Source organism: Maylandia zebra, linkage group LG1 (assembly GCF_041146795.1).
Source record: "Maylandia zebra isolate NMK-2024a linkage group LG1, Mzebra_GT3a, whole genome shotgun sequence".
Classification (NCBI taxonomy): domain Eukaryota; kingdom Metazoa; phylum Chordata; class Actinopteri; order Cichliformes; family Cichlidae; genus Maylandia; species Maylandia zebra.
The window spans coordinates 21,671,532-21,695,512 of NC_135167.1; the positions used below are offsets into that span (position 1 = coordinate 21,671,532).

The 23,981-nt window shown below is 40.5% G+C and overlaps 1 protein-coding gene across 3 annotated transcripts in view; it reads right to left on the minus strand.

Moving 5' to 3' along the window:
* Positions 1-1,116: 1,116 nt before the first annotated feature.
* The window catches only part of dagla (diacylglycerol lipase, alpha), a 43,951-nt gene continuing 21,086 nt past the window's right edge, over positions 1,117-23,981 (minus strand). For 2 of the 3 annotated variants that reach the window (XM_024802457.2, XM_076883239.1), the window contains exons 4-21: positions 23,810-23,911; positions 23,584-23,722; positions 23,314-23,401; positions 22,488-22,622; positions 22,315-22,392; positions 21,560-21,684; positions 21,051-21,201; positions 19,214-19,297; positions 17,763-17,840; positions 17,413-17,493; positions 17,003-17,145; positions 13,034-13,102; positions 12,876-12,948; positions 12,398-12,606; positions 11,889-12,015; positions 7,951-8,117; positions 7,671-7,688; positions 1,117-4,774 (exon numbers count right to left, since the gene is read on the minus strand). In XM_024802457.2, the coding sequence (XP_024658225.1) occupies positions 3,670-4,774; positions 7,671-7,688; positions 7,951-8,117; positions 11,889-12,015; positions 12,398-12,606; positions 12,876-12,948; positions 13,034-13,102; positions 17,003-17,145; positions 17,413-17,493; positions 17,763-17,840; positions 19,214-19,297; positions 21,051-21,201; positions 21,560-21,684; positions 22,315-22,392; positions 22,488-22,622; positions 23,314-23,401; positions 23,584-23,722; positions 23,810-23,911 (2,972 nt within the window). In that variant the 3' untranslated portion in view covers positions 1,117-3,669. The remainder of the gene's footprint in view (positions 4,775-7,670; positions 7,689-7,950; positions 8,118-11,888; positions 12,016-12,397; positions 12,607-12,875; positions 12,949-13,033; positions 13,103-17,002; positions 17,146-17,412; positions 17,494-17,762; positions 17,841-19,213; positions 19,298-21,050; positions 21,202-21,559; positions 21,685-22,314; positions 22,393-22,487; positions 22,623-23,313; positions 23,402-23,583; positions 23,723-23,809; positions 23,912-23,981) is intronic. The other variant, XM_024802459.2, reaches the window with a different exon arrangement.

Genomic DNA, 23,981 nt, shown 5'->3' on the forward strand with positions numbered 1-23,981 from the left:
GTGGCGCTGTCCCTGATGTCAAATATGGCAGTTGAAATATGTTCAGGGCTGGAGCCTTATCATATGTGTTCACTTTGGTCCAGATCGGACAATGTATGACAGAATGAGAGGCAATAAGATTTTCATGGCGAGTCATCAAAATTCGCCGTGGTGCCACGGCCTCACCGTATCACGAAAACTCAAAAGCTCCGCAATTTAACATGGCCCAGGTGTGTAGTTTACACTGACCAAAGATGAAGCTTATACGACCAAATCCCAAGGAGGAGTTCGAAAAAGTTCGAGGCATGGAAATGGCAAAATTAGAGCCAAAATGTCACCTTCAGTTCCAAATTGCGGACTTCCTGTTGGGTTTGTGTCAATGGGCCCACAGACTTTTTTGGTCGTCTTGTTCACATGTGTGCCAGATTTTATACATGTAGCTGAAACGATGTGGTCGTAGGGCTGCATTTAACAAGGCATAGGTGGCGCTCTAGAGCCATTTCCCAGTGCTCATATGTAAAACCATTAAAATACAAAATTTTTCACCAGACCTGGCATGTGTGCAAAATTTCATGAGTTTTTGACCATGTTTAGGCCCTCAAAAAGGCCCTTGTTTTGCCTGAATAATAATAAGAAGAAACGGAGCAGATACAATAGGGCCTTCGCACTCTCAGTGCTCGGGCCCTAATTATACCACAAGCTTACTGATGGCTATTTTAAAAGCATCTGGTCGAGGTGCAGTTTGCTAAAGGACATTCAACCAAATATTAGTGGGAGTGGATGTACAGTATATATCCTTGGTCTTATCAACACCTCACATCCACTCGACATCATTTGACCCATGACGCCTCTTTAAAGGCTCAGCAGTAGACTCTAATCTGACCTGCTGTACACTCATAATACAATGCACCTACACCTGGGCTTATAATAGCTCAAACAGCTCATCTTTACACAAAATATATCTGGCCTCTCAGCACTTCTAAAACCACTGATCCAGCCTTTACATCAAATCTAAAGGACCCAAATCCAAAATTCATGCGTGAGCAAACAAACACAATCGAAAACTTTATTTTAAAAAATAAAAACAAGCAAATTTAATATATACATTTATGGCTCATTTAAACAGACATATCAGCAGCACATATTGGGGGAAAAAAGGTTAGGACACAAATGGATATTTTTCAGTTTGTAGTTTATTTCATTACAGGCGGGGTAGTGAGGGAGAGGGATTAAATACATTCTCATTGTGGGGCAGGAAAGGACGGGAAGCAAACCAGGTAAACATGGACAAGACATACTTGAATTATTCCTTTAAATAAAGTCCAATTCTTAAATCTGCCAATAGTTTTAATAAATAACTGTCAGATGAAATTTTTTTTTTAATATATATATATATATGTCAATACTGATATCTTTTTAATATAGTAATTATCTCCTTATTGTTATATAGTTGTTTTCTACATGACTCTATTGGAATTCATCTTTTTTTTAGACATCTGTATAAATAATTACACATAGAAGATGGTGCTATACACATCATGGTGGAAAATATTGGTGCTTTCTTTCAGCAGTGTTTAGTGCATGACCAGCTGCAAGCAAAGCTACTGAATGTAGGAAATTGTTGGCCCAACCTTAGTGTGTCTACTGGGACTGGCAGCATGATTTCAGTAGTGTCAGACTGTAAACTGGCTGGCTGGTCTGCTGTGAGTAACCACAGCAAATCTTATTCCAATTGGAGAGACTGTGCAGATCACTATGGTGACTCCAGGCTTGATGGTGGCGCTCCACCAAAGGTCACTCACTGTGAGAAAGCTGTCACTCTGCAGCATGTCTCACCACCATGACACATTTGCAAAAACAAAAAGCATATTGTTACCAGTGGCATGGCAGAATGTCAAATTTTTTTCTCCACTCAAGACAGGGGGGGAGGGGGGGGGGGGGGGGGGAAACCCTGAAATGTTTAACTCCTTACATCTGGGAAAGTCGAAAAAGTTCTCCGTACTTTCCTTAAAAACTGAGATAAAAACCACTGACGTCAAACCAATCTGTTGCAAGAGCAATAAGGATAATAATACCAGCAAATATAGCAATAAAGTGATAACAACATTAAGTGTAATAATTCAAATCGTGACCCATCGGTTACACCCAGAGTGATATGGAAGATACTGTGCTGCACACAGCAGTTAGAGTCGGCAAATGCAATGTTCGAGTACACTTATTCATTCAGTCCAACCTCAAGCATGTTTGAGATGAACCGTATTAAAGGGAAGCAAACGCCTTGATGTCCAAAATGACAAAGCACCTTCAGAACAAGAGAAATCTATCCCGAGAGAGCTGTAGGATATATAATTTGGTCCTGTCTGATGACCTCGGCGACTATTGAGCCTCTCAAAAGTTTGAGTTTACATATGATGGTAATTTCTGGACACATTTAGAGCTTCTTTACTGTGGCTTAAGGACAAGACACGTTCTATACCAGCCATGCTACTCTGGAATGCATGCAGACTGACCTGTTTCTAAGAGCTCTCCAAGAAGAACTGTACAGTAATTATTATGAAACTAGGACAACTATTAGCAAGTTTGATATTCCTATAAACTCCGGTGTACAGAGGCTGTGTTTTGGAAAAGAAAGCCATGGCAGTGTTTTAAGGTCAGGATGACATCTTTTCTGGAGTTGCTGTGTAACAGTCTATGTGGGTAATCAACAGGATGGCTAGGGAAGGAGATAATGAACTTAGCTTGTTTTTAAATAAAGCAATATCCATATACATATACAAAATTACATCCCATAAATACATTTGGCAAGACGATGTATTAAATGTTTTTTTTTGGCAAGAGGGGTAAATTGAGCAATGATGTGCGCAAGTAATCAAATGTCAGTCTAAGGTGGTTTTAATGATGATTTCTCTTGAAGAATAAATAAATTACAAAAAAAATTATCATCATGCATTATAAAGAGTAACCAAAAGACTCAAAAACATCCATAGGCATCTGAAATAACTTTGTCACAATCACTAAATGTTTAAGACACATGGATTCTCACCAATGTAACACACTTACTCTCTTTCTCAAAGTCAATTCTTTGTAGACCTGAGGAACATTTCTTGAAATCTTATCACTTCTATTTATTAACAAAATGTCCATCTTCACATTTCTGATTTAAAGAAATCAAACAAAAATAAAAGCTGGACAAATTTCCGGAGCTGCTGAGTGTGCAGGAAGTCGTCCAGTACATCAACCCAGATGATGTGCCTATGCTAACCTCTTCTACAGTGTTAATTTTTGAATCCCTGCTCAGTTAAATATTCTCCCTTTGATTTGGTTACTTCAGGGAATTGATGTAATGTGGACGCATTCCCATGTGGGTGAGACAACATTTTCAAATGGCATTGTGAAGCTACAGTTATTTATATATTCACCCAAAAGCAGCACAGCCCCCTGGCATGCAGAGAGAGGTATCCTTTTTTTTTCTTAGTCATTGCAATAGTGTGAAAATGCTATAAACAGAGTTCAAAGGGGTACACCTGAAGAATGGGAATATCGTGTGAGTTGGTCAGTCAAATTCTGTCACTGGATCTCAGATGAGTAACTGCATTCCATCGCATGCATGTACTGTGATATGTTTTAAAATCTGAAATTGACTGCACCTCTCAATCAGAGCAAAGGGCATTGGAGACTTCAGAGCGCACTCTACACCATAGACGATAGTGTGTTCTCTTCAGGGCAGTGGCAAGGGGGTGATGTTCGTAGGGAGTGTATGGCTGACGGGGCACCCTCGCTAGGAGAAAGGTCGTTGAGTTCCTCAGATGAAGAGAGAGGGAAGGAGGGTGACAAAGATATGCCCGAAGAGGGGTCAGCGGATCCAGCAAAAGTGCGCGGGGGCTTAGGAACTAGATTAGGCTCCACTGTTGCCCTGGCCAGAAGTTGTTTGTCATCCAACCGCTGCTCATCTCCAAGACACTCACCCTGCCCAAAGGAGCCCCGGCCTGATTCTGACTCCCCATCAGAAAGGTCCAGAGTTGGTGAGCTGCTGCCATCCAGTCTGAAAAGAGAGTCTAAGTATTGGGCAAACTCCAGCACTGCCTGGCTGGGGTTTCCATTGGATAGATGGGGTGGAGGTGTAGAAACCGCTGGTCTAGTCTCTGCACTTAACTGTTTCTCTGCCGTTTCCAGCTCCCAGTCTTCCTTTTCTCTATCCATTGGTCTAGTACCAATATGTGGACTTAGGGGAGCAACAGGTGTGCTCCCTGGGCTGTAGACACCAGGCATTTGTTGGTGATCCTCATCAGGAAGCATTTTCAAGTTGGCATTAGTCTCAGTTTTGTAAGACTTAGCCAAGACACTCTGGTTTAGAAGAGCTGGGGAATGGAGTCCACTGTAGCGAGGTGTGGCAGGGGACAGCCTCATAGGATAATCTGGGGTTGATCTGGATTCCAGTGGGGTAAAGAAGGGCCCAACCTCACCCAGATGCTCTGTTGTTGCTTGGCAGAGGACATCTGCAGATAGTAGCTCAGTGCGAGAGCTAAGAGATGGGTTCTCCTCTGGGATTGGGGCATCCAAAGGGAACGGGAGGCTACCCAGCATTGGTGAACCCCTTAATGCAGCAGAGGACCGTCGGGAATCCAGACTATACAGGGACTCTGCATCTGAGAGACTCTCCATGACAGCTAAGGGTGCTTTGCGGTCCCTCAGCTCCACTGCCAAACGTTCTCGTGCTCCACGCAGTACTACAGGCACTGGAGGAGGGGGGCACTCAGAGAAACCATCCAGAGATATTTCAGACTGGGCACACGAGCTAGAGGAGAGGAGAAGAGTGGGTTGGAACATAATGAAAGGGAAAAGAGAGGTGAGGGGATTCAAAACACAAGACAGGCATGAAAACGAGTCAAAATAACTCACGGAAGGTTAAAGAAAAAGGATAGAAATGAAAAGTGTTAGTACTGAAACTACAGGTATCTAGAGTCTACAGAGCAGGTGAACATTGCAAAATACTACATACAGGAGTGCAGAATTATTAGGCAAGTTGTATTTTTGAGGAATAATTTTATTATTGAACAACAACCATGTTCTCAATGAACCCAAAAAACTCATTAATAGCAAAGCTGAATGTTTTTGGAAGTAGTTTTTAGTTTGTTTTTAGTTTTAGCTATTTTAGGGGGATATCTGTGTGTGCAGGTGACTATTACTGTGCATAATTATTAGGCAACTTAACAAAAAACAAATATATACCCATTTCAATTATTTATTTTTACCAGTGAAACCAATATAACATCTCCACATTCACAAATATACATTTCTGACATTCAAAAACAAAACAAAAACAAATCAGCGACCAATATAGCCACCTTTCTTTGCAAGGACACTCAAAAGCCTGCCATCCATGGATTCTGTCAGTGTTTTGATCTGTTCACCATCAACATTGCGTGCAGCAGCAACCACAGCCTCCCAGACACTGTTCAGAGAGGTGTACTGTTTTCCCTCCTTGTAAATCTCACATTTGATGATGGACCACAGGTTCTCAATGGGGTTCGGATCAGGTGAACAAGGTGGCCATGTCATTAGTTTTTCTTCTTTTATACCCTTTCTTGCCAGCCACGCTGTGGAGTACTTGGATGCGTGTGATGGAGCATTGTCCTGCATGAAAATCATGTTTTTCTTGAAGGATGCAGACTTCTTCCTGTACCACTGCTTGAAGAAGGTGTCTTCCAGAAACTGGCAGTAGGACTGGGAGTTGAGCTTGACTCCATCCTCAACCCGAAAAGGCCCCACAAGCTCATCTTTGATGATACCAGCCCAAACCAGTACTCCACCTCCACCTTGCTGGCGTCTGAGTCGGACTGGAGCTCTCTGCCCTTTACCAATCCAGCCACGGGCCCATCCATCTGGCCCATCAAGACTCACTCTCATTTCATCAGTCCATAAAACCTTAGAAAAACCAGTCTTGAGATATTTCTTGGCCCAGTCTTGACGTTTCAGCTTGTGTGTCTTGTTCAGTGGTGGTCGTCTTTCAGCCTTTCTTACCTTGGCCATGTCTCTGAGTATTGCACACCTTGTGCTTTTGGGCACTCCAGTGATGTTGCAGCTCTGAAATATGGCCAAACTGGTGGCAAGTGGCATCTTGGCAGCTGCACGCTTGACTTTTCTCAGTTCATGGGCAGTTATTTGGCGCCTTGGTTTTTCCACACGCTTCTTGCGACCCTGTTGACTATTTTGAATGAAACGCTTGATTGTTCGATGATCACGCTTCAGAAGCTTTGCAATTTTGAGACTGCTGCATCCCTCTGCAAGATATCTCACTATTTTTGACTTTTCTGAGCCTGTCAAGTCCTTCTTTTGACCCATTTTGCCAAAGGAAAGGACGTTGCCTAATAATTATGCACACCTGATATAGGGTGTTGATGTCATTAGACCACACCCCTTCTCATTACAGCGATGCACATCACCTAATATGCTTAATTGGTAGTAGGCTTTCGAGCCTATACAGCTTGGAGTAGGACAACATGCATGAAGAGGATGATGTGGACAAAATACTCATTTGCCTAATAATTCTGCACTCCCTGTAGATGGAGGAAAGATTAAAAAAAAAAAAAACAAGAGGAAAGAGACTGGAAGGGCAAGAGTGTATCCAAGTGCATGTGCTCTTGTATTGGCTTATAATACAGGAGAGGTAAAGTACAAGGTGGGATCAAAAGGTTCTGTGAGTCTGTCCACAAAAACAAAAAAAAAAAGAACCCCAACCTTTCACTTAAGAATCGTTTAATAAACCCTCAAGATCAACTTCCTGTGTACCTTTGGACTGCTGCTCACTCTTTTAAAGTCCCATCGTGACTGCTTGCGTGTACACTTGTGCAGATGGTAGAAAACATCATCCAGCCTTCATATTACATGTCTACTGCTGTTGAGAGCTGGTTCTCAGGGTAAAGCTCAAGCAGCACTCTTCAGTGGACGATTCCAGCCAGTAGCCAAGCTCTCTGTCCTGGTCGTTGTGTCCCTGGGCAAGACACCTTACCCTACTTGCCTACTGGTGTTGGCCAGAGGGGCCGATGGCGCGATATGGCAGCCTCGCTTCTGTCAGTCTGCCCCAGGGCAGCTGTGGCTACAACTGTAGCTTGCGTCCACCAGTGTATGAATGTGAGAGTGAATGAATAGTGGTATTGTAAAGCGCTTTGGGTGCCTTGAAAAGCGCTATATAAATCCAATCCATTATTATTATTATCCCTTCATGGGGTCGTTCACAGTGAATGCACCTGCTACTAACAGACTGTCAAAGTTCTACTATAATGTCCCGAGGTAACAGAGGGAGACATTTAGTGCATATAACTTGAACTAGGCGTCCTCTTTCATGGCACAGCAGAGGGACACGACGAGAAAACAGGCATATACAAATGGTCTGAATAGTGTCCAAAGGTCCACATAGAGACCGCCTTAAAAAGGAAATTGGTCTAACTTAAATCTGGTACGGTTTTTCATTTCTGTGGACAGAGTCATAAAACTTTGTGATAGTACCTTCGTAATTTAACCATTTGTACCAGGAGTTCACACTGACTTTGGACAGGGGCTAAACCAGAGAGGGCGAGGTGGGAACTGAATACTACCATACGTTGCAACGGCTCTGTGTTCAGACAGCGTGCATGCGTGCATGAGAGAAGGGAATACATTATGCAAAATTAGTATTGGCATGCTTTGCTTACCGTAACAATGTTTTTTGTCTTTTTTTTTTTTTTTTTAAACATACAGAACAAACAAAAATAATTTTGAGAAAATAAAGTAGTAGTTAGTAGCAGTTGTATTTTTTTTAGTACTGGTTATATAGCTACATTACAAGGCATCATTTCCCAGTGATTTCTCTTATACTTAGAGATTTGCTACTATTACATACTAGGCAAGAGTGAAAGCTGAATATGAAGATGAAACTATTTTACATAGCCTTTCAGGCTTAAACATGCCCACAGTGGTGCCTGATGTACTAACCGAACACTGCTGTTCCTGCGGTGGTGGGTTGTAGGCGTTGGCTGCTGAGAGGTTGTTGATGTATCGACGAACAAGGTCTCTGGGTTTAAGTCCACTTCTGTGGGGCTCACCATGATCTTGGCTGCTGACAGCAAAGCAGTTTTCCCTTTGTTGTAGTTCTCCAGCACCTGTCACAAGCACAGGAGTATAAACAGATACATGACTTGACTGATAGAGGGACGACCCGTTTCAAAATAAACAGGACAACTTCATAAAAATATATAATTGGAAAAAGTTAATCTGACTAATCATGTTTTATATGTGAAATATTTCTAAACTGGCCTATGCTAGCAGACATCCAATGATTTTGTAGTTTTTAAAACCCTTTCTACTGTTTTTCCTTTATTCATTTTCTAGATTCAAACAGAGATGCTGAGGTGTTTTCTTCCTCTTCGTCAGCAAAACATGAGAAAAAAAATTCCCAAAGAACCAAAAGATTCAAATATCAAATGCCAGTTATGCACTTGGATCAACTTCAGTAAGATTATAATGGTTTCAAAAATATTATGTGGGTCACCACTACAACTATATTTATAAGCGCACAAGTGCTTGTAGTATAGTGTTAAAAAGCAGCGTAGTTCAGTTACATATAAGTGCAATCTGAAGGTGAGCTGACACCTACTCCAGCTGACATTAAACACCCACAACAGAGTCATGATGCCTGAGCAAGAACTATGCAAGACCTGCATTACCACTACAAGGAATAACAAACCATACGAGTGTCTTATCCATCTTGGAAACACGTTCAACACAAAGTTTGTCCAACAAAATACAAACCGTGTTATGTTTGCTGACATAAATGAGAACAGAACAAAAAAAAAAAAAAAAAAAAAAAACCCCAAACAAACCCCAAAACATTAATGGCAAGCCACACATCAGCACGCAATTGTTTGGTTAACTTTAATGACTCAAAAGACAACATATTGTGGTATAAAAACAGGTGGAAATATGAGAGGACATGAACACACACAAAAAATACACGTGACAATGGAATGAGGTGATTAAAAGAGAAAATAACACAAAAAGACAAAAGCTAATATATTTATTATGGTTATATTGTCATCCATAACCAATTTGCACAAATGTAAACAATGTGTTACATGGTTGAGTTTAAAGACACATGAGAACATGCTTCTGCAAGTAATAAACCACATGAGATAACTGGCACCAACAACAGCAAACATATCTATGACTGTAGACACAACAACTACAAATGATGACAAAATACATCAAATTTATACTTGGACGGTTTTTTGCATTGCCTATCCCAACAGTATTAGTGTATAGAATTAATAAAAGCACACTGACATATGAAGTGTACAGTGAAGGATATAAAATTGTGTAAACTACAAATTTATTTTGAATAGTAAACCCACTCTCCTACATGCCAGTAATAAGAAAACCAAAATCTTTTTCTAGGGGATTATGTTCTGAATGTGTGCTTTCAAAGAGCAAAAATAAAAAGGGAAACACATCCACAGAGAAGAGCTGCAGCTACTGAAAAACCCAGGCAGGAAGGAAGAAAGAGCAGTTAATGTGGAAGAAATTAGGTTACCATAGAAACTTTGTGACTACAAAGAAAACTTGTTACGTTGAGGACCAGGATTAGAAAGTTTGTGCCAAAGCACTTGACCACAGGCACTGCAGCTGAGAGAGGAACGGAAAAAAGAACAAGGGTTGGTTTGTGGAAAGCTGGATGATGATTAACAAGAAAAGGAGTCCAGGTGAGTTTGGACTCATCGTTTCTGACTCCATGGTTTAAAGCCATCGCATGCTCCTGTACCATTGTATACATCATTAACCAGTGATGTATTAATGGAAATGGTTATTGATAACATTTTACCACATCGCCTTGTGGATGCGCATTTCTTTACCCTCTAAAACTTGATGTGCCAGCTATTCAGCTGAGTTTCAATGTCACACTTAATACTTTTGGAGAAACACCTTTTAAAGGCAACCAGTAAATTGCTTGGACTTGTTGGATCCAGCAAGCTGACAGAATAAAAATGCCAGTTGCTGGTTAAAAAGGATTCTTTACATACTGGTCATTATGGTTGCTCTAAAATCAGTTAAAAAAAAATAAAAAAATAGCAGCTTTACTATGACTTTTGGCTCTAGCCTTTGTCCTAAGACTGGCCAACATCTGAGTTTTGCACATAATGCAGAAATGTTTCCAACACTGAATGCAACAAGCAAAAGTTGAATTCAGTCTTACGATTAGCATCTCCTTAGAATATGTAGACTAGTAATGTACATAGTAATAGAATTTGTCAGCGTCTAAATGTGATCAAGTTTAGACAACAGATTCAAAAAGATTGTTTGGCACTTTTATCTCGGGAGGAGAGTTTTCTATCTGAGGACTGTTAGACTCGTTAGATCGGATTTCCTCTTGACGGTGGTGAGAGACGCGTGGTTCTGACTGAGGTTGTGGTAAAACGCATGAATCATCTTCAGCTGGAAGAACTCCTGACTGGGTGTTGGAAGGGACAGACACCATGCATGGCTGAGACACAGAGTTAAAGTCTGACAGAGGAGGTGGAAGAACAGACTCAGCATCTGGAACTGAAGAAGAAGAAGTGACAGCGAGTGGTGTAGAGACAGTTTCAGTCTCTGCAAGGGAGCCAGTGCAAGACAGGTCTTTGTGGTTGGCAGATGAAGAGTTGGAGGGAGGAGGACTAGCGTTTAGTTTTGTTTGGGAGACTATTAAATCAGTGGTACTGGATGTAGGTTGACTGATTCCCAGTTCCTCTGCTTCCAAGTTTTCCTGCTCAGACAGGAGACAAAATGGTTCCAGTACCTGCAGAAACACCAAATATATCACACCACTATATCCTCTACACGCACACACTTCACAAATACACACATACTTAACTTTAAACATTCATCTAGAGAGACAAACACAAAGGCAAAACCAAGCTGAAAAACACCATATACAGACGGGAAAAACACCACACAACGTGAAGTCCTCAGCCACAACAAGTGCAATCCCCCAAAATCAGTCCATCACATGCAAACATTCACATTAATACCCTGTTATCAAAACAGATGTTCAACGTCCATGACGAACAGGCTCAAAAAGACCAAAGAAAGACCGTGAAACCAGCCACGAGTGAACAATTCCCATGCTTTGAGACAGGAGCAATGTGGAGAAAAACAAAAAGGTGTGGTGAGTTGTAGGTTAATGACATGCATAAAGTAACAACGGAGTCTCATTAAAATTTTTGAAATGCTTCAAAACCAATTCTTAACTCCATTTAAATTAAAACTTGGTGATCCTAAGACCTTTACCTTTGAAATTGCACATTTTTTTTGCATGGTGCAACTACAGGAACTAAATGACAATAACCAACATATGATAATTTCTAGTTCAAGTCCCCAATGTTATTGAAAGCCACAAGATGGGTAGATTTAAAGGATAAGGAAATCTTCAATTTTCAATTAAGTTCTCTCTAGATGTCATCACTCTTCACAGGGTTTATTAGTAACAATACCTGCAAATGTCTGTAGAAAAACTTATATTTAAATATTTTTATGGGCATGTTTCCAGATAAATTTCATACAGTTAAGCTCTCAATTTACTAAAATGCTTTGAGTGAATTTTTAATTAAGATTGCCCTCGTCTCCAGAATAAAATGATAAACTAAAAGTAAAACATAAAATTGCTACTGGCCTCTATTTTTAATAAAACAACCTGTAATAAGTATTCCACCCTTTATTAAGACCCACATCTCTTTTGTTTATTTTCTTTCATTGTTAGAGCCAATCCCCACGTAAGCATCACCCGTGTAATCCGTTACCCAGTGTTGGAAATCAAGAACAAAATTAAAAAGCCGTTTTTGCACAATTTCAAATACACCCCCTCTCGAAATAATGCATGCATGCAGATTTAAAAAACAGACCTTGTTGAGACCCTCCATCACCATGTGGGGCATGTGCTCATTAAGCATGGCAGGTGATATGATGACCTCATTGAAAGCTTTGTTGTCCCCCCACAATGCTGAATAGGTTGGCTCTTCCTGACCACAGCTAAAAGGGAGAGGGAGAAAGAGAGAAAATCTATCAGTCATAATGAGAAATAGTAAACACACAGGTTGACTTAATATATTTTCCTCACAATACAGAACATGGGGGGCACTGTATAACACCACTAAGTGGAATATTTTTGTATCAAGTCAAAAAACTCATATGTTGGGGTAAAAGATTAAAAAGCAAAAGGACTCCAAGACGAACAAGGCAAGTCAGTTTGTTGTCATAGCACCTTTAAACACCAAGTGCCTTAAAAAGTACTGCAGTATGAAGAAAAATATATAAGGATGAACTTTCTGTTTTACCTTTAGACACGGTAATACAGAAAAAGAAAACGCATGTTTGCATTTAATTGCAGCAGCTTTCAAACCAGTTTTCTTACCATATCTCTGAAGGATGGTTGTGTACCACGTGGATGATCCTGCCAGGTGGGTAGAGGGGTGTGGAGGCTGACAAGGCAATGCTGAGGTCACTGGGGTGTAGCCACAAGCGACTGCTTGGAGGTGCTGCAGGCTGAGACTGAGGATCATCATCCTCTAGTGGAAGCTCTGATTTTGGGATGCATTTAGTGCCTCCCGCAATGATCCTCCACTGTAAGAATTTTTTATTTTATTTTTTTAAGTATGCATTTCTATATTTGTATGCATTCCTTCATGACAAAACTTTCAGGAATAAAAAATGAGAAATTCTACAGGTTTTATAATGCTGAATTTAATAGATTAAAAAACAGCAACAATCAGCCTTCTCTCATTAGTGCATGCTTTTTGTGAAACAATCATTTGTTTTATGTTCCAGATGATTTCATACAGCAAATGCTCTACAAGTCTGTAATCTTCTATAACATCAAGAAGTTAAGTCACCTTTGGCTTGTTACTCTTTTGTAAAACTTCCAGAAGGTGGCGTCGGAAACCCTCTAGTTGTGACAGGCCAAGCCTATGACAGAGCAGAATGCTACTGTGGGTAATACTGCAGAAGGGTGAAAGTAACATGAGTATACTGATGTAGTAAAAGAGGATACCTTGGCACCAGGTCTTTTCCCAAAACTACAGATGACACAAACTCTTTGGAGTACTCCATGGCATCCTCACTGGGTGCATAAAAGGACAAAAAAAAAAAAAAAAAAAGAAGTAGTTAAATTACGGAGTACTGGATACACAGAGGGAAAATAATGGCACATAGTCTGCACGCTACATATTTACAGGATGCACTCTGTTTTACCATAATAAAAATGCCCTGGTTGATAGAATACTGCAAATCATTGGGAGAAGATTTTAAGAAAATTAGAGACCATCTCGTGATGGGTTCACACCAGCTGCAACACCAGTGTGTTCTCAGACCTGCGTCGTCTTTCTGCCTTTACAGAATTCTGACGATACACACACTCCCTTGAGAGTGATGTCACCTGCCAAAGTCCTCAAAGCCACCTTTGTGGTGCTTACACTGCAGTTCATGTCCCCAGGAGCACATGACGTCATGAAGACGGAGAGAAAAACAGGAACACTCTGGAGGTTAAAAAGTCTACTGGTGATGCAGCTGGTAAACAAGAACTACACGTCTTCAGAAGAAGCGCCCTTCCTGTTTGCCCATCTCTCCCTTAATATGTAAACCCGTGGATTTAACATGAACTGCACTTCTACAATTGATTTGCATGTGAACAGGTTACCGAAAAGAAGATGATGAAGGAGGCCTACTTTTGGAAATGCACAAAGGGTTTACTATGAATGAGCTGAATCCATGAAAAAACAAAAACAGCAACTCAAAGCTTTGACAATGTCGGCAGTTACTCTTAAATAGTGATGTGATAGCCTATAGCATGTGACTGAACAGCACAATGTAAAGTTTTAATACAAAACCCCTTTTGAGTTTAAGGTTTAATGACTGGAAAATGGTTGCAAGTCTGATGAATTGAAAGTGCAGCTGTGCCACTGTGGAGTGTGCACTCATTATGTGGCATACACCATATGTGCTGGAAAGCCTATGTTTATGCCACATTGGGGGAATGCAATAGCTAATTAGAGGCATTCATTTAGCATTCAGTGATGTAATTAATACTAAGAAAATTAAGTTTTGATGCAAGAGTTCATTGCAAGAATAACCAGATCATTCAGCTAAAAAGGATGTTCTCTGTTCATATAAATCCTGCAAGATCAACTAGAGATACCATCCAGATAAAGTTTACTGTATTATTTGTAGAAACAATACACGTTTATCATATTATTAACTTATATAGATGAGGAAAAAAGAGCATTTCCCAGGAGCTTTTTTAAACACAGCTTTTCCAACCATCCTTGTTTTCCTATGCATGCTCACATTACTGTACTTTGCACATGGAAACAAAATTATTTCACAAAAAACAAACATTACAATGGTCAAAATTACTGCAGTCGTTTATTGTAGTTTTCAACAAGTCTCACATTCCCAGCCTATTCTTCTTTGGCGAATCTCTAAAGCTCCTTTGATTGTCTTCTGACATGGACCCTAATTTTCAGGAGGTATTTGTTCACCAGGAGCGGCGTATGTTTTGGGTCGTCGTGGTGTTGGAAGATGAAGCGATGACCCAGACCCAGTTTTGCTTCTGCCTGCTTCAGGTCTCCTTTAAAATCTTCACATATCCTTATTTCATTGTGATTTCTTCCACCTCAACGAGATTCCCAGTTTCAGAGGCACGGAAACATCCCCACAGCATAACACTCTCACCACCATGTTTCACGGTGGAAACAGTGGTGTTTGGGTTGCACGGCTCTTGCTTCTTTCTCTAAACTGTGTGATTCTTAGTGAATTTCTTGATGAAACTTCTCATTCTGGTTCTTGATACTTAGAAACACTGATACGGTGAGCTGCCAAACCCCCCGTCCACCAAGTGGGGTGACGACAATATCCCATGAGGGGCAAAAAGCCATTGGGAAAATTTGGACACAAACTATAACTTTAAAAGGGGCTTAATCTTTTTTTTCCCTCATCTGCATACATGTGGGCAACAAACAGTGCTTTAGTGGGGCTTATACTACATCTACTCATGCTTTTCTTTAGCCACCCCTCTTCTGTGAAATCTTGTGACAGCAGTTTAAGAACTGCCATGCATGATGATTTTAACAGAATACTAAAAGGTGCACTGCAGCATTTAATTTCCTCTTGGTACAAGCTTCCTTCCAGTACAATTTGCATAGCAAACAGTTATCCAGCTGCATGGTGGTATGCAGTGTTAACTGTGCACAGTCAAAATAAAAGTCAACTCTGAACCACTGGACCAAAAATAGGCTACATTGTTACAAAAAAAGATGATCTGAAAGTACAAACCACAGCTTTGGGGTACTTGTCCACAGTAAAATGCACCACCTTGCACCTACACTTAAAGGAGAATATATTTCTTCTCAGACTGAGGAACGAGACTTCCTGAGGGGATGGGTAAAAAAAAGAAAATGTTTATAGCAATGTCCATCTCTGCAGATCTGCTACATACGCCGGGTCTATCATCATTTTCAAATAATTCAGTAACTGTGAAAACTGTGAAAGGATTACACTAAATTTAGTAGAAATCTGTAGCTGCATCCATCAAAGCTGCGTTTCATCTACCAGAATGTCAATCAGGATACCTGCTTCCTCTGATCTGTTTCAGGAAGATACTCTGACCAATCAGTGGCAACTAAAGTAGGATTTAAAACCACAATTCCTCAAGCCCAGAAAGCAAATCCTCAAACCTGCCTGAAGGCCATTTACTGCACATATTTCCCCAGTAATTTCTCACTGCTTTCCTGTCCTAAAAAGCAACCCCCCAAAATAAATGTCTCTTGGTTTAGCCTCAAAATATTGGTTTATATTTCCTCTTTCATCTAGCTCACCCCTGAACTAGTTTCTTGAGAGTGAAAGAGTTTGGGCTTCTACTTCCAATTCACCTCCTCTCTCTTCACTGTTTGTTTGCCTCTACAATTAAATAAGGTTTTTTTAAAAAAAAGGAAACCGGGAAAACAAACAAAAAAAACAAACCGGACCACTTTGCTCATACTGGTATTGTTAAAATCACAAGAAATTTCTCAGCTCTGTTGAGAAATAAAGTGAGTAATAGCATTGGTATGTATTGCGAAAGACGACCCAGAACAACATGAAAAAGACCTACTTGATAAAAATCTTCTTGGATTTATGCCTGAATTTAAAGTAATTCCTTATGACCTGCTTGTTATTGGTTTATAAAAATAGATTGTAAGCATTAAAGAGAAAGTGTTTCTGTCACACATCCTGAGCATCCAATTTTTTAACTCACACATGTGATAGGGGAAAAAAACCCCAAATAAAAAAAACAAAAACAAAGCACAAACCCCTCCCTGCAAAGAGATTTAAGCCAAAGGGAAACGGCACAGAAATAAAATAATTTCTTTTTATATACTTAAAATAATTGACCAACTTGTATCAAAATGTCTGAAACAACTGGAAAAAAAAAACAAGGATTTCTGTCAGTAAAAAAAAGAAAGAAACAGTCACTGGCATTGCTGTATGCAGGCCAGTAGCATTTGCACGAGCAGTCAACCCCAATGGCCACTGGAAGCACAGGGAGGGGGGGAAAAAAAACCCCTGATGCGATGGAAAAACTTCATATTAAGTATTAAGTAAAAGTTTTTTCATTCCTCTCCACAGTGCCAGCACAGATGAGTTTTCAGTCAGAAACTGACCGAATGAGAGACGCAAACTGCTTGGAAGACGAGATCGCAGCAATGGTAGAGGAGATTGATGCCAGCCGACATGTATTCTTGGGTGGAGTATATATAGCTGGCTGAAAATTATGTATCCATGGTTTTCTGCCATACTCAAGATCCCTTTTATAAATGAGCCCCCAAGTAAACAAGCAAGCGGGAGTGAAACTAAACATGTGACAGACTTGTGAACATTACCAGTGACAAAAAAACAAAACAAAAACACACTTTAAGTAACTTCCTTTGTAATGCATTCACACCGTAGTACTGATACTCTGGGATTGGGATCCAGATTGACTCACCTAAGAAGGCCACCGGGTGGAGAGTAAGAGTAGCAGTGAAGTGTCGGGTACTGAGGTCTCAGCAGGAAGGAGAGAATAGCAGCAGTGCCTGCACCGAGAGAATGCCCAACTATCACCAGCCCATAATGCATGGTGCCCTTGTTCTGTGTGAGACAGCGAGAGTCATTACATTCACAAGAGCACACTTGTTACCACAGCGAAGACAATCACTTAAAGAAATTGCCTCTGTTGCTGTTTGCCAAATAAATTGTTGTATACACTACAGCCAATATTACGGTAATGTTACGCAGCCAGTGTGGCCTTGACTAAAGTACTACAGTGACGCCAATAAAAATACACTGTACAAATTCTTATAAAAAAGGATCATCATTCAGCCTGCCATACTTCACACAGTATACTGAGTCATGTACCAAGTCTCGTCCAAAAGCTTGAGACAAGATCATTTCCTGCTCCAGTTTCTTCTTAATGTATTCTGCTGAGTAAACCATTCCCTGGGAGGAAAGAGAGAGAGGGGGGATTCAGTGGATGGAAGATGATGAGCGAGAAAGAAATATGCACAGGAAGTCTGTGCCATTGCTCCCTCATTAAAACACCCAAAGTAATTATTCTATTATTAACAACGTAAATGACCTTTGGAGTATAGGATGTACTTTGCTTGTTGAAAGTGCACCATGGAGAACACAGGAAAGTTAAAAGAGAAAATCTCAGGAGACTGTAACGCTGAGATGATGTATCATAGGCGAGTCGTTTAATTTCTGACCTTGTGGCCAAGCCAGGTGCCTTGCTGTTCCTCGACAGGCAAACGTTCAGAGTCCCCCGTCAGATCAGTCAGGGCGTCCTGATCCGCAAAAGGCAAATTCAAAATGTGACAACAGCACAAAGCAGAATACCACAAGCGGAGGCGGGGATCATAAAAAAAGATCACCTTAATAATAAAAGATGCCAAACTATGTACAGGAATAAAAAAAGTCATTATAGTCCCCTCTGAAAACGTGACTATTTGTTATATAACTGTACGTGGATACACCGAGAGCAGTAAGACTAAGCTCACAGAGATTACATGATTAAAGTGTCTGAATCACTTCAACTTTATATTTAAGAAGTCACGATTGCGATAATGTTTCATCACTTCCATTAACAACAAAAACAAAAATGATGAGTTGAACCACAGAACCATTTCTCAAACACGCAGACAGTCCTGATGTGCCACTTCTGCTGTTGCAAAAGCTCAAACTAATCAGTACGGTATATAGATAGTCTACAGGATCGGCAAAAACACCAGGTATGAAAATAAAGCAAAGGTGCCTTAAACCTGCGTTGTATTTAGAAGCCACTAGGGGGCAACGCCTACAGTTGCAAAAAAGAAAAAAAGAAATAAAAAAGACTTGCAATTCTTTACAAGTCAATAGGAAACCAGCTTTCCAACTTGACCTCTGGAAACAACTGTCTGCTTATTTTATGGACTCGGTCACTCCTTTTTGGTCCTTTTTTAAATATGTTTCTGACAGGAGGACTGTACGCTGTACATTAGCCAATGAGCTCATTGTTAGCAAGTGCAGGTGTGGTTTCACAGTCAGACCTGCCTCTCTCTGACTACATCTGGTTTCAAAACGTAAAGATGGATTGGGCACCCTTATCTCCAGGCTTCAAAAATTAATGAGTGGCATCACAGTAGCGACATCCATCTTTTATAACAGTGTATGAAAATAATGCTGCAGTAATCATTCGGGATTCTGCATGTTCCTAAATACTGCAAATGCTTCTTTAATTTTTGTGGCGTTCTTGTAAATGTTCCACTCTGCATGCGTTCTTGTTTGTTACACTGATAAACTGGATGTTTTTGGCTAGCTGGGAGCAAAGCTCAATGGGATGAGTAGTGAGCTGCCTCTTAAAAGCCAATTTGCTTTTATTATAAAACCATGATTAATCTCTCAGCTGATGGTTCAGTTCAGTTTTAACACTGCTCAGGAATTTTCACAAATGCTTATGAAAAAAAAAAGCGGATAGGACATTTATCTCTGAAGGTGGACAGTCCTGTTTCTGCTCTATGTGTGAAAAGGTGTAGGAGTTTGAGAACACTAAGCCATGAGAACTTCACCTGCTTTGGAGGTGGTGTTGTTGTGAGGAACTGAAGAGAATGGGGTCGGACAATATTTTGAGAGCCTTAGAGAAAGATTTAAATAATCACAGAAATTTAAGAAAGAAAGTCACCTTTGGAGAAAGAGTTCCTCTGATACTGATGACAACTTTCTTTTTTTCGTGATCCACTGCCACAAAAAATGGAGTCTCGTAAACCTGTATGAAAGATGCAGATTGAAGCAGAGCGCACAGTGAAAACTGGTTAGAACGTGAGAGGATCGTGAGTGGAGGGCTAAGAGTTGTGCATCACTGTTTCACTTGGAGCCCAGCAACCACAGCACAGTCATTGTCATCAAACCTTTCTACTTGGCACAGTGCATGCTCATAAAAGAAATTTATAGATGGAAAGTCAGCGCAGGCTGGCTGCGCTCTGCATTACAAATCATCGATGTGTTATAGCTCAACTGCTAGTTTGAGAGCTGCTGGAATTTAAACAAACATAATTATGATGAAAATTAATTTTCACTGTCATTAGGAAACTAATCGAACAACTACTTTTTCCTAAACTGTTTTGCAAGACATGTGTTTAAAGCAGAGTATTGGGGACCAATGCGTAACTGGAGTGTAATTAATTCCACTAAGAGCCAAAGTGGACCTACTGTAAGAAAATACTGGCAGCAGCCAGTGGCACCCCTCAGCCTCCGAGTGGATGCACCAGTGGTATGAATTTCAAAATCCTGCTTCTCAGGTTATTGCATTCACAAGATTTTCAGAAAACCTGACCTTTGACCTTGAGGTCGAGGTGCCTAAGATTTGAACTCGCCAGAGATTTTTTTGTGGATACACCTATGGTATCAATTTGAAACTCCTATGTTGTTTTGTTCTCGAGTTATTGCATGCACAAACTTGGGTGTCAACATCGCCCGCCCAGCAGGATGACGATAATACCCCACCAGCTGTAAGAAAGCAAAATACTTTATGTTGTGTGTTTGACTTGCAAACTTATTGCAAATCTATTTTTTTTAATTATTTGGAATTAGGGCAGCATGGTGGCACAGTGGTTGGCACTTCACAGTAAGGTCCTAAGTTTTAATCCACTCTGACGCCTTTCTGTGTGGAGTTAGGTACTCTTACTTCCTCCTACAGTCCATGCATGGCATTAGCTTAACTGACTATGCTAAACTGACTGCAGGTGTGGTTGTGGGCAGGAGTGGCCCCGCGACAGATTGGCCTCCCTCCGAGGGTGTACCCTGCCTCTCATCCTATGATAGCTGGGAAAGGCTTTCAGCCCCTGAAACCTTCATTTAGATAAGCATCGAAGAAAATGAATGGATGGACAGATGGACACAGAACTACATTTGTGGCTGTGAAATTAAGGCCTTAGAGTCCATCCAGAAGTGTTTATGCACCACCTCAACTGCCTTATTACATAAAACAGTTTTGCAAAACAAATCTACATCTGAAGCAGAAAAGCCACCAACATGTTACACGACACAGGGTTTAAACAAACCGTCAGCGTTACTTTCCTTGTCAGGAAGGAACGCAGTTGTTGCTCTGCTGTCACTACATTAACAGCTAAAATGCATGTTCTCCATCCACATAATGAACTGAAGCAAAGTGTGACAAGTACATGAAGTAAATTATGATGTAGGGTGGGTGTTGTTTTTTATGCTGTGAGCAGAAATGCTGTACAGAGCACATTAATGGCACACTTCCCCTCTACAGCTGCACGTTAAGATTCTGTGCATGACAGTCTTGAGCAGAATCAGTGATAGGCTTTACATTGTTCATCATCTCCTGAAAACACACTTGAGTTACTGCAGAGGATGTTGACAGATCTCTCAGTTTTTGCAACATATATGTTGATAAGCGGAAAGCTCCTACTATTTGATTGTCTATATCAGTCCTTTAGGGCATTGTGAGCTCTAAGACTCTGATTGCACCTTTAATTATTTACTTGGTCACCTACAGCATCGTGGCAGGAAGTGTAGACAATGTGGACCTGCTTGAGGTCATTATCCAGGAAGTGCCTGCGTATGGCCAGGACATTACAGCCGCAACAATTGTCCTCTTCCACTGTCACGGACTGAGACAGCCGAGATCCAGACACAGATGTACAGCTGTCCAAAAAAAGGAAGATGAGAAGAAAACAGGATGTCAACCAAAGGAAGAACAAATCAATGTTTAAAAAAAAAAAAAAAAAAAAAAATAGGTGAAAGAGACACGAGAGAAATACAGTACGTTGGTAAGATTACAGGGATATAATTAGTATCCCAATGCAGGCAATCTGGATATGAGTATGTGATTAATTCTACATTGCTTGTGCCAGTGAGTGGGTCTAAGTAGAGTGGTATTGTCTCAGTGGATTACCACTTGGCAAGTGTTGACGCATGTGAAATTTGATCCGCACTGGAAAGGCTCAAGAGACACAGAAACCAAATAGATCAAAACTGTGCGGGTGTATGTTTGAGTGCTTACGGGCAGGAGCTGGCGAGGCGGCACAGCCCACAGGCAGGCTTCCTCATCAGGTACATGGGCCAACCATAAGCAGCCAGGGCAAAGAGCATATAATAGCACACATCCTTGTACATGTTCATCTCAGCCTGAGAGAGGAAAAGGCAGACAGATGGACAAGCACAAACACACACACACACACACACACACACACACGCTTGCATCAGAGCAACTTGAGACATCATTGAGATCTTCAAATATTATTTCAGTTGAGCACATACTGTGTTTGCTGTTGGTGTGGTATGTTTGCGAGCAGACACACTAACAGTGAGACACGTATACAGTTCACGCTGCAGAAAAAAATTCTGTCACATCAAGAGTTCTAATCGTTGAACATGATGCAAAACCACTGTGCCCCCCACCATGTACACTGAAATATAAACAAAGCTGTGATTTATGTAGCCAATATCTAAGGGATGCTGAGACTACATCTTAATTTGTCACAATTTCTTCCATTGTCATTTGAACTGAAACACCTTGAGAAAAACCTTTATTATAATTGCCCTCTCTTTGTGCAACATGTGCAATAACTTTGCATTGTCAAAACATCTTTCAAGGGTAAATATGACTCAGGAGAGCTTTAAAGAACAAGAAATGCATGTCACATTTCTGCAATGATTTTTATCAATTCTAACTTTCATAAGAGTCCATGTGGTTTGGAATGGGATTTAAAAACAGAAGTCGACTTTTTGAAAGTGCGTCACACAGAAGAAACTCACCGAGTTCTTGAGGTCCAGGTATCTAGTGTTACGAGTGACAGGCATTCCTGATAAGAAGGCTAAAATGTCATTGTTGGCCTTTGGAAGAAAACCAACAAAGACATTATTAAGATCAGAGTATTTAGAAACATTTTAAACAACATATTTTTGCATATTAAAATAGACAGTAATACCTGGTCCAGGATAGATGATCTCTTAGACCTCTGTCTCTGGCGGAGCAGTACCAGACCAGCAATAATGTCACTAGGCACAATGTCCAGGTCTCTGAAGAACTCTGCAAAAAGGCTGGCCACCTCTGAATACGCATCCTAAAGGAAGAAGCATAGATCAGAGAATGCTGGTAGGAAAATGAACTACAAAAGCCAGCAAAGGATGCATGTTGTGAGCATGTTATCTTAAGTGTTTATTGCTTAGTTCAGACTACACACTATTGCCAGTAATGACCAGAAAGGCGTAGAGACCAAAAATTAATGTCTCTGATGTCAAAATCAGGTAAACACAGATTCAGATCACTGGTGAGGTTTTGGATTAATACTAATACCTTATACCAACTGATGAATACCAATATACATGATCATAACCAGGTTTTTATTATCAGTCACATGGCCACCTATCCACTGGAGCTACCTACTCACCAATGAACTGTATCTTTAAATGTGTTCACAATTTTTTTAATTTTATTTCATGACTTAAGATGTGCCAGGATTGTAATCAGAAATACAAACAAATCTCTTCACTGTACATGAGATTAGCTTTTTGATGGCAGCTTGTTATCTGGAATTAATTTATTTCACATTTTTATTTCACATTAAAAGCTTAATGTCACTGGTAAGCAGCTGAGCAGAGCAGCTGTATGCCACAGTCAAGATTAATCCAGTCAGGGCTTATTCTAATGACCGTCTTACTGAACATTATACACCAGCAGTGGTTTTATTCCTTTATATTTTCAAATTCAAGGAAAAAATGTTACCGGTAAGTGTGTTTTGTTTTGCGACTCACCGATTGTGTATCTTGGGCTCTTGTGCAGCACATGAAAACCTTTAGCCTCCTGCTCCAGCTGCTGGCTTGGCCTTCCTCTAGCCTGTGTCTAATCAAGGGGGGGGGAAAAAAAAAAAAAAAAAGTTCTCTCACAATTGAACTAGAGTTCGAAAAAAAAAAAAGAAAGAAAAAAAAAAGGGGGGGGGGGGGGGAGGAGGTGAAATCTGATAGGTAAAATCTAACAAATATAACAAAGAGATTAGCGTTTTGACCCCAGCAGCCTGTTGATACCTGAGCGTGTAAGTAGTGAGGTTGCGCTGACGCCGACGGGTTGCCTTCAGCTTGACAAAAGTCCGACCCGTGGGATCAAAAGTACACATGAGGGTAATGCAAACGCTGAAAATTACCAGCCAGTTGCATACAACAATTCCTGCAGAGAATATTAAAACATTATTCAAACAAAACCCCTTTTTACTTAAACCTTTCTCATTCTCCTTTATATCCACGTTTCACTCACCCAAAGCCAAGTTTTTGGCAGTGACATCAGAGCACGGTTTGTAATACTGGACAAGCCAGGCAATGCCCACGACAGCATATACGAGCTCAACCAACAGAATAGCTGGAGAGAAAAAGAGGGAGAGTGTGTGAGGACACTCATGATCAATTAGTAAATGTAAAAACTATACAAA